General features: G+C 33.9%; 1 protein-coding gene across 1 annotated transcript; it reads right to left on the bottom strand.

The window, feature by feature from the left end:
- Positions 1–93: 93 nt before the first annotated feature.
- LOC128167934 (inactive pancreatic lipase-related protein 1-like) lies at positions 94–4,655 on the bottom strand. Its single transcript, XM_052833930.1, has 7 exons — positions 4,526–4,655; positions 3,841–4,142; positions 3,426–3,654; positions 3,215–3,331; positions 2,709–2,831; positions 1,949–2,188; positions 94–275 (listed from the first exon to the last, which is right to left on the bottom strand). Exons 1-7 carry the CDS (start codon positions 4,575–4,577, stop codon positions 265–267), a joined length of 1,074 nt encoding a protein of 357 aa, XP_052689890.1. The 5' UTR covers positions 4,578–4,655; the 3' UTR covers positions 94–264.
- Between the last annotated feature and the right edge of the window lie 6,723 nt (positions 4,656–11,378).

Below are 11,378 nucleotides of genomic sequence, written 5' to 3'. Positions count from 1 at the left end.
CGACTCGGGCTCGGGATTACAATTAAACTGATTGTAATGAGATAGTTTCAAACGTCATTGTCTGATTAGAAACGATGAAAAATGAAACAGATGTACAATGAAGAATGTTTTTTTTTATTTCTTTTCAGAAGCAACCTTGTTTTCATGGTTGAGAAGTGGAAATTATTCAATAAATAAATAAACATATGAAGAATATTCATTTTGGAAAGGTTTTATAAAATAATAAAGTTGCATTTACGAGTATAATCATCCAGTGCTTGAGTCTCAAGTATTTTCTGAAAAAAGAAGAAGAAAAAAAAATCATTTAAAAAGCATTAAAATGATAAAAACATACAAAATGCGACGCACATCGACAGATACATTTCCAAATTTTAGGAACGATACAAGATTACACTTTTGCAGGTTCATAAAGTAAGATGGATAGATCTAAAATTGAAAAGAGGAGTTAAAGTAAAAGTAAAACCATGCTTTTTCTACCACCCTTTCTCTCCTAAAGATTCCCCATTAGACTTTATAAGTGAAGATCATTGAAGAGACCCTCATATGGGTTGTTCGGTCTTCATCCCCCGGATAATCTTTCCATGTGGTTTTAAAAGGTAAATGTATATGCGTATGTGTCACATTTTTTTCCCCTTTACGACCGCCCCCCCCCCCCCCCAAATGCTATTGAAATTTTTTATGTTGTGCACACATTTCAGGTTATCAAGATTATTGTTTTGGCATAAATCAAGATTGAGAAAAAGCAATTGTGCCTTAAACTGATATGAATAATAGATTTCAAGCGTTTACCGAATGAAAAGTAGAGATGCGCATTTTTTTAAAGTGTTTACTCATAAGTGTATGATGATAGGGTAGATTGCAGCAAGTTACAGTTTTCTGGGCAAATGGTTTTTAAAAAGAGGATTTTTAAAAAAATCTCTTTATAATCCTAGGTAAAAATTCGAGCCCCCCCCCCCCCAAATATGGCCCACCCTGCTTTTGACGAACATGATTTAATAAAACAAACTTTATTCTACCCTACCTGAAGATGATTCCAAATCAAGTTTAAGTTTTAAAAAACTGTTCGCTACATACACTGTACTAGTATTCCTTTGTAAAAATTCGACCCCTTCTCCCATTGTGATCTCCACCTTACCCCAAGGGATCATGATTTGAACAATCTTGAATCTACACTACCTGAGATTGCTTCCACACAAGTTTCAGATTTTTTGGCCGAATGGTTTTTGAGAAGATTCTTGAAAAATACCAACACGTTTTTAATAATTCCTAATTATCTCCCTTTGAAAGAAATGTGGCCCTTCATTTTGACAAGCTTGAATTTTCCGTATCTAATGACGGTTTGTGCCAAGTTTGGTTAAAATTTGCCCAGTGATTCTGGAGAAGAGTTTACAAGCGGACAATCAGAGGGACGGACGGACAGACGGGCGGATGGACAAAATCTCAATATGGTTGGCTATATTGTTTAAAAGAATATCTTTTAAATAATGGGTTAACATGACACTAGTCATTCATACAGACGACCTTTCTTGTTATTAACATAAACATTTAAAAAAACACTCAAGAAAGTGAACAAACATACAAAGAAAGTTCAAACGCATCCGTTTTATCGAATCAAAAAACGACAATAACAGATAAAAACTATCTCCTCATATTAAAAACTCAGTAAACCGCCACAATACACGTAGTTTAAGTAATATTAATTACAGTGTAATGATCGACATTTCTAATTTTAGCACTCGAAAATTACTAAATCTTTTTTCGCAAATGCCAAAAGCAGGTGTGACTTTTTTTTTCAAATTCCACAGACAAGGTTAAATCATTGATAATGAATAGTTATTTAACTTTATGAAAGATGTTTGTTTCGCAAGATGTTTGTTTGTGCAAGTAAGAAGGACATTTGAAGTTTGGAAACGGATTGGAAGATACTGGAAAGGTTATTCCCACTTACTGCAGTAAGGATTCTGAGCGTTCGTGACTAGGTAGAAGTTGCCCCGTCTAGACTGCGAAAGAATCGCGTCGTTTCCCATCACAGGGCAAGGGGAATCACCGCATACATTGCAGGTACCCTTAACAAAATCTTCATAGGAATCACAGGGGTATGCGGTGAACTTGCACGGCTCTGCCGCCAGTGACTCTGCGAAGTATATATAGGCGCGCTCGTGGCTGCAGGCCACTGAAAGAAAGGCCTCTGTAAAAGAAAAGAGAGATAGAATTGAGAAAAGAAGTTAGAGAGAGAGAGAGAGAGAGAGAGAGAGGGGTATTTAAAAAATCTCATTGTTAATAACGAACTGATTGACTTATTTATAGGATAGTATGTTTATAGTTTTTTGTATCTTGATTTTGAGATTAAAAAAGGATCTTATAACAGTTGTTCATGTTATGAAAAATATTCAAGGCACGAAGGCGGTGTATCTTTATCACAGAAATGTGTATCAAATTATACTATATAAGGAAAACCATAAATCATGCAATAAACATTTATATATAAATTCGTAACAAACTACCTTTGAATTTTATAAAATAGTTGTCGTTTAATAATCTAATAATTACTCAATACTAATAAGTTTTCTTAACCATTCAAATTTGTCTTTTTTTGAATTGGTAAAACTTGGACTTTTTGAAACCTCGGTGTACAAGAACTTAGAATACTTTTTCAAAGGTGACGGATACAAAAATGCTACATGTAGCGGTTGTGCCCTCTCACTGACCGTTAAACCTGAGGGTCAGGAGTTCCTCTACCCCGGTCTTATAGGCGGGGGGACATCCTGGCTGATGGCCTCCTCCGTTAGGGAAAAAGTCAATGTGTCCACAGGACTTTCTGGTACCAAATCCTGCCGGAATAGTGCCAGATGGGTAAACATGTACTACGTGTGTTGGGGTTGTTACTTTGTTTAGCAGCATAACAAAACTTTAAATAAAATTTTGACAAAATGACATAAAATTAAATTTCGATTAGCCAAACCTAGGCGGAAACTTTCATGGGCCAAATGAATTACAAGGCTAAACGAGAAAAGATTAATCTAAGATTGTGACGCACTCAAAACTTTTATATTAAGTTCAAGAACAACTAATAAGGCCAATGTTATATCAAAGCCCAAACTCAGCGTGTAAATTGTAGATGTCATTTTCTCAACAAAATAAAAATGAAATGAAAAGATTATTACATTCTGCTTTTGTTTTGCCACTTTCAAAACAAAATGATTTAATCGTTTACCGGCATCTTCGATAGGAAGTGCATCAGAATGAATGACGTCAACAAATTTTGCGTCACTAGGATCTAGTCTCACTTGCTCTGCGTATCGTTCGAACAATGGACCAGCCGGGTCCATACCTGAAATGCAAATCAGTCTCCTCACAATGCTTTTGAAATTGATCAGTTACTTCCAGTAATAGTTAAATATAGAATTGCTTATTAGAAAGTCCACCTGTGATTCGGCCCATATTCGGAGTTCGAGACCCAATATATCCACTTGTTTGGGCCCCAAGACTATGCCCGATGACATGGACGTTTTCCATTTTGACGCCATGTTTGTTCCTAAGCATTTCCAGGAACTTGGCGACGGCAGCCCCTACTACACGTGTGTTGGCGGCGGAGGCTGGGTATATTTTCCTGGCCCCGTTTTTCCAGTTGACCGTTATGACGTTACAATCTTCCTACAAATGGAATATCCAGGGTATGATGTCATCTGATCTGTTACTTTGATTCGATTAAAAACGGGATGACTAAATGTTAATTAACATTTGGTCTGTCCAAGGATATGGTTAAACTATCATTGCATAAACTATATTACAATTAACAATCGTTATTATCTATAGTGTACTCAATTTTCTCTGACTTACCTTCTTCAAAAACAGACTTGAGATATTAAGAACCCAAGGTTCATAAGCGTTGGCCATGTAACCATGGATGATGATTTTTACAGGGTTGTTAGGATTAAAACTGGACCTAGCCACTGAAGCGGAGTCATTGTAGCCTAAATTTACACCGGTCCGAGAGTTGGTTCTGGTATAGAGTGTCAGACCAAAATGAATGGCTTCGGGAGATTCCGGAAGATATCCAAGTGTATTGTCGAAAGGGTCGTCAATGGAGAAGCAACCCAGGTCGCCATAACAGACCTTCTTCCCTTCGTTCAGGAAAAACTCTGAAGTATATCAGACAGATGTCTAGAATTTAAGCAACGAGTACTAGTAACTCACGAGTCCATGCTACTGGAAACTGTAAAAACTAAATGTAAGGCATTGCTGATCCAACATTGAGTTTATACGTGTATAGCTTTTGACATTTTTGGTAAATCTAGAGATTATCCAGTCTACCGGCACTGCAAATAACGATTCAAACTCAAATGGAACCTTATTAATAATTAATATCTTTATAGACTGTTAGACTGACCTCGCCAAACAAAATTATATACGTACAGGTTTGAATATCATTGAAAAATTACGCACTTTAGTAAACCGGTGCATAAGTGACTGCACCAGATGTTTTTACTCTCTCCCTACATTACATATAAGGAGAAAACCTTACCAAAGGACGATCCAAAAACTAACACGAATACAACCAGGCCCAACGCATTCATCTTGGTTCATTTGATTTTGTTTCTATGTGGTGTTTGAAATCAGAGAAGATAAGAGATTGTCGTCGAGGTCATCTAAAGTACGAACGAACCGAGATATGTAATAGCATCGCCCTATCCTCTTTGATTTGATGGACATACTACATGTATATTCAAAGAATGATTCCTTATTACTTATATTTATATAATTTTAAGCCATCGTACGATTATATATTTAAATATTAAAATAGGCAAACTCCGCTGGCGCCTCGATTTGGCGTCATTTGTATTATGGGTTATATAGTACAAAATCGATATGTAGTGTTATCACAGGCAAAGACACTGGAAAATGTAAATATACAGATTTACATGTATATTGTATTGATATTCACCATTGTCAGGTTGTGAATCGCTTTGCTTGGGAAATTTGTAGCTAATTGCAACACGGTGCAGTAAAGTACTCTTTTTATGAATGTCACTATTTATTGACCCTGACTCTACTCTCGGGGAACCTTGATCATGCGAACGCTTGTCTTGAAACGTGACCTTCAAGAAATCCGCATCTTGAACTTCAGAAAAAGCTTGTGTGAAGGAGTAGCTTTACTTGGACTAGGATGCAGAATTTTGTTGTGCGTCTCTGCCATTATGTTGACAATTACATGTGCATGTAGCATTATTTCATGTACATGCAGATCACCGATAGTTTGTAAGAATATAGATGGACGAACTGGGAGCTACAGTGACCCCCCCCCCCCCCCCCCCATAGTACAAGCAATTTACGGTGCACTAAAAATTGCGCTAGTTTTGGACTGGTTAACCTTATTTCACAAAAATTCTGTGGAAAAAATTTGTACCATTATATTCTTCAGTCATTTTACTACTGATATTGCTACTTTTTTGCCTCAAACTTTATCTTAAACACGCAAATCGACATTTGAAATTTAAGTATGATAAATTCACATCGAGATCAATAGTCGCCATTTCAAATGTAAACAGACTGCATAACTTCACTTTACAGGTTATTAATCAAAAACTAATTAAAATTTTAGTTTTAATGACTGTAAAATATAATTATAGAAATCAAAATAAGAGTTCAATACCAGCACAAGTCTTTGTGCGCCGTAAATTTGGTAAACCCTCGCCGCTGACGACCATTCATCGTTATAATGATTAATTCTGCAATTTCCCCCATCATTAATATTCATTCCACATTGATGTCTACGAATTATAAAGAAACTGAAAACCCTTCTTTTTAGAATTTTCCAACTGAATTAAACATCCACTTATCAGGTTCAGTTTCGGCGTTCTACAACGCGTTCAGCCTGCCTGATATTGTTCTCACGCTTTTTCAGGCTTTCCCGATTATTAAAAGTTATCAATTACACCACTCCAGAGTCATGATTTCAATTTTATGAGAGTTTTTGCAGTATATATATATATATGTGGATGCACTCTTGTGACCTGTACTTTTACAAGTTCCTGTGCAGTTCTCTCCCTTAGACCAAAAGAAAATACTGTGCATTGTCGATCATTCGAAACTCTGCGCATGCAGTCATATGATGAAGGTGTTAAATGTTTTAATAATGATAATTCATTATATTTGAGTTAGTCTTCTGTTGTATTATATTTACGACCACTGCGTATTTTTTACTCTATTTCGATTGTAAATAACCAATTGTGATATAGAAACCGACAAAATTATACTGTTAGAAGGTTGAACTAAAAGAAACTCATTCAGTTTTAAATGAGATACATTTTGTAAAACTTGGCTGGAAAAATAACAATGACCTAGGAAAAAGTGAGAAATTTTCACGAAAGTGAAGTTTCAGTAAAAATGTCCAGGTACTTTAAACATTCTTTATCTGTTTTCAAAACAAAAATAGATCTTGATACATGTACATATAATATATTAAAGAATAAGGGTTATGAATGAACCATATCGCTATCCCCTATCATTAAACATTTTTGTATTATTGTACCGATGTACCATATTAAATGTTAGTTGAACTAGCTGGATATTTTTTAATTAAAAAAATTGATTTGAAAAATGAATCAGTTAAAGGCAAAATGATTTTGATAACTTGTGCTAAAAAATGATCGGCAGAAAGTAAGCAGGATTTCTTTTTAAAAAATAAGTACTGAACGATTAAATTTACAGTTCCAACCAAGCAGAATATTTTTAGAGCCAACAAATTGAAAAGAGTTATCTTTCTTCTCTAAGATAACTACCTGCTGACCTGGTTACGTAGCTCTTTTAAAAAATACGATAAAAGTTTAGACATAATATGTATATTGTGTACTAATCAGTTTAGTTGTGCATGAAAGAAAATTGGCCTATAACACATTGCCGGATAAATAAGCCATAACAAAGGACGGGTTTATTTAAAATCTTATAAAATATCGATTCCAATTGATCTTCCATCATTTATCTGTTTATTTTTAAAAAGCTTTAAAATTAAGTGAGCAACACAGAAACCAAATTAAGATAGAGTACGAACTTAAAAAAATATATGCAATATAACTGATCATCGACTTTATGATTAGTATTTTATGGATATTAATACTAAATATACAGAAAGACGAATTGATTTTAACTACTGTTGTATATGTTGATGGTGATTCGGCATTTTCATAACTTCATATACTGAATTTACAGTCACTGGTTATATCCAGATTTCTCTATTTCTTTGTACAACCGAGTGTTAGAACCATTTTAACAAGGCCTTGGACTTTCAGTAGGACGTAGCTATCTAGTTCTTGCGTCAAAACAAGTTAAAAATGACGCAGTTTCAAGCGAAATATGCACCAATTGCGTAGTCTTAGCTCAAAAGCCAAACAAATCTTGTTGATTTCAGAGAGCCTTGGCTGAGTGGCTGATAATGAAATAGACAGGCCTACACATTGCTGTTTAACACAACTACCCAAAGTCCAAGCTCTTGTTAAAATGGTTCTATTTATACAGAAACTGACAAGACTGAAATTTATGTGATCCAATAAAACAATCTGTCCGCGCATAAATAAACGCATTCCTGTATCTGCTGTAAACTCCTTTCAAAAGCATTGTTTAGATAATTACATATATATGCTAACTTTATTTGAGTACCTATAATAAATACATGTAGTATTGCATCGTTCATTGATATCTATTCTGTAATTTTTGTTTTATGTTTAACTTTGCGTGGATTACATTGTATTTCTTGATCGATCGAAACTAATCGGCCCCCAACGGACTTGCTGGGGCTGACTTCAGAAGTTGTATGGTCTACTTAAATATCTTTATCTGCAATGCAGCGATATTAATACCACCAATAAAACTCCAAACAGTTCATTGTTTATGTGAAGCACAATTGGATTTCTTAAGATATACAAATGTAGAGGAGAAAACACTCAGTGATGAGAATATTGTAGTCTAATTTTCATTCACTGTAAAAAAAAAAATTAGTTTATCAGCGCGAATTTGATTAGCGTATAGGATGCACACAATGTTCCCGGAAAGCATTGTAACCGTCAAACAATTTTTCATATTTTTAATTCAACATCTAACTTTCATTATATTGTAATGCCGTTTGTATTCGTCATCCTTGCTTGTACCAAATCAAATGATAATTGTTTAGCATTTCAGTGTGTATATGACGTGAATTCGATCAATATTACATCATGCATTTTCTTCGTGGACCAACGCAAAGATCGAGATTTTATATGTATATATATAGTATTTAAAGTGAAACAATCAGTGGCTCAGAAAATTAGTAGATATACTAAATAAGAAATGTTAATTCAGATGACATTTCATTGAAAATCACCCCCTTACAGCTTATAAGCCGTTGACGTATATATGTTGTTATGGACATTGCATGATTGTTGTCTAAAAATTAACAATAACTCTGGAAGCAACAGTAAAAAAAAAAACCGTATAAGCTTTGACGATTGAAATCAGAATGCATTTATATGATTGTATTTGGACTGCATCTTTTAAAAAAAGATTGAAAAAAAACCAATATCTGTACAGGAAGCTTGGATTTTTGACTGGCCGCTTTTCAGCAACACACATTTTTAATAAAAGTGCGGTAATTTTAAAAAAAAGAAAACCCACACAAATTAAGAGCTACTCGTAAGTTGAGTCACATGTATATTAGAATACGACTTAAAATGCATCCCGCGCACCCGTCAATTGACCTTCTCGTTTTTTACCATGTGAGTACATATGAATAATCTCTTATTTTTGTTCAAAACTTTGGGCTATGCCAGAAAAAAAATAGATTACTTATTTTATGGAGAATAATGTCTGGATAAATTTTAAAGCAAAAGCTTATGAATGAACATTACATGGAAACATACGTCAGTTATGTATCCTGTATCAAATATGATCCATGTATCATGATATTCACATGCCATAATGTTTATTTTAAATGATAATGATTTAATGGCGCTGTACAACATTTTTCAATTACTTTTTATTAATGAAATGATTTACTTGGTTTGAATTTGAGAAGAGGGTTAATGTTTAGACACCTACACAAATTTTGCTTCATACCAATAAAGAAACAATCGTTTGGTCAGCTCGGTTTTTGTTTTCAATTTAACTACATGTACAGTAAGGTTATATTCTTCTTTCCATTCTTTTATGCTTACCCCTGTTTGCTGAATATGATGCAATCGTATTTTTTGATCTCAAAAGAGAGAGATTTTCCGGAAAAGTTTCTGGTACAATATATTTTAGCCTCGGAAGCGCACTTAATATTACATGTTTATGGCTGTTCGATCAATTATTTATACCCGTGACAAAAAGCATTGGATCTTATGTGGTCTCATTACTGCAACGGTGTGTGCATACGAATTGAATAACGCGCGCAAGCGCATTACGAAAATATATTTGCACACACCGTTGGAATTTTTAGACCACATCTTTCGAAAAAATAATGATTTCTTTTTTTCACCTTTATTCCTTTTCTGCAATTATGATTTATTTTCCAAAATCTCTGTCTTATTCTACGAGGAATGTGCAATGAACGGAAGAGCTGTATCAGGACAGCTTTTGACTTACAAGCAAATAATTATTTTAACAACACATGTGCATTCTTTGACATTTAATACTCTTGTCATTAAGATAATGAATAAGCACGCGCTTTTTATTCAAGGTCACATAAAGAAACACAACCAATTTCCCTTTAATCTGCAATAAGTAGAATACTGTACAGATTAAATAAGAAATAAGTTGAAATCTATCTTAAAAATGCATTATTATAGAGTTTATTCACATTACAAATTTTTTGAAGATTTTTTTTTCAGTACAAGTATGAAGTAATAAAAAATTAAGAATGATCATGCATGGCTAATACAAAGCGATGTAGGCATACTCTTTAAGCAAGAACATTTGAAGATTATTTTTGACCAATTTGCAATACATGTACTAATAATCAGTACTTGTAATCAAAACAATAAATGTAACTTACTTAGTGTAGATATTTAAAATAAGTGAAAAATTTTCTGTCGCCAAACAGAAAAAATAAATTCATTCCCGGGCGGGCATGTAGCAACGAAGAATTGGGGGGGGGGGGGATTCGGGGTCCCTATTAATGATAGCATAAATGACTTAGCCCCCCCCCCCCCCCGGATTAGGAATTTCAGGTTTGTCGGAAATGCTGACGCTGTAGATTGCCAGCCCTGATTCTACCGATCTTAAGAAAAAGCTTCAAAGCAGCCCCTTCATTTTACAACCATAGGATGGTCTTAGGACAATGTAAGTAATAGGACAAAGTTTGGTGGTTCCTTTTTGAAAGTTTCGAGAAACAGACCTAAGACTGGGATGTATCCTAAGATGTACTTAGGACGCACTATTGGCCTAAGACAGCTTCGTGAACTTGCCTACAGGTATTGAGAGAATAAGGAATTGAATTGAGAAAAGCGCGAACAACATTTGCCAACACATAATTTGGATTGGATTTTCATTAACCGACAAATACAAAATTTATATTTGAATACAAAATTTGATATTATAATTACTAATTATACCCCTTGGAAAGATTTAATTATGAATCCATGATAAGTCAGTTTTTTTTAAAGACACATTACTCACAAATGTGTGATAAACTTCCCGTACTTGGTAAATTTATTATACCTTATAATTAAAGCTGAACATGACTCATAGACACTAGCATACGGGTATTTAATCGATTCGATTTCGTAAACGTTCCCTTAAGGACGTTGGATCCTGCGATCAAAAATCTTAAGGTTTTATTTCCTAAAGTATTTTTTAAAAATCTACACACATAGCTTAACCAAAATTCAAAACAAAACTTTGGGGTCTATATGCTTCATTTGGCGCTACGGTCTATTTAATGACCTTTCTGCACTGAAAGTGCAGATTGCACATAAATCGCTTTTCCCTCTATATTTAATTATCGGAATGAACCATGGCACCAAATACAAATTTATGATATTTAAAATGAATAAAATTCAAATTATCAGAAAGAAAAATGTTACAATTTCTTCACCGATTTGATATTTTGACCTTTTTGCACTGATAAAACGCTATTTTTATCCATTACCAATTCAACATGTTTTGAAATTATTTCACAGTCTCAAACTTTTTTTCAAATGGTGATAAACTTGTCAGAAAAATCTTAAAATTTCAGTAAATAAAACCAAAAGTATGGGTCTATAATGTAAAATTTGAGATATGGCATGAAATAAGCTGATTTTAGGCAGAAATTGGTATTCATTTTTTCTTAACTTTCATGAAATATAAGTTAAATTTGCCAATATGTGTTGATAGAAATATTAAAAAATTGTAAAATTATGTTTTTCGTAACAAAATGATATCCT

Source organism: Crassostrea angulata, chromosome 10, assembly GCF_025612915.1.
Source record: "Crassostrea angulata isolate pt1a10 chromosome 10, ASM2561291v2, whole genome shotgun sequence".
NCBI classification, from domain to species: domain Eukaryota; kingdom Metazoa; phylum Mollusca; class Bivalvia; order Ostreida; family Ostreidae; genus Magallana; species Magallana angulata.
This window is presented reverse-complemented; position numbering and strand designations above follow the sequence as displayed.

Excerpts from the sequence above, each read along its gene's own strand:
- LOC128167934 (XM_052833930.1), bottom strand. The coding sequence starts at position 4,577 with ATGAATGCGTTGGGCCTGGTTGTATTCGTGTTAGTTTTTGGATCGTCC. Across the intron at positions 4,143-4,525 it reads AGTTTTTGGATCGTCCTTTG|AGTTTTTCCTGAACGAAGGG; the intron begins GTAAGGTTTTCT and ends GATATACTTCAG. Across the intron at positions 2,189-2,708 it reads CCTGACCCTCAGGTTTAACG|AGGCCTTTCTTTCAGTGGCC; the intron begins GTCAGTGAGAGG and ends TTTCTTTTACAG.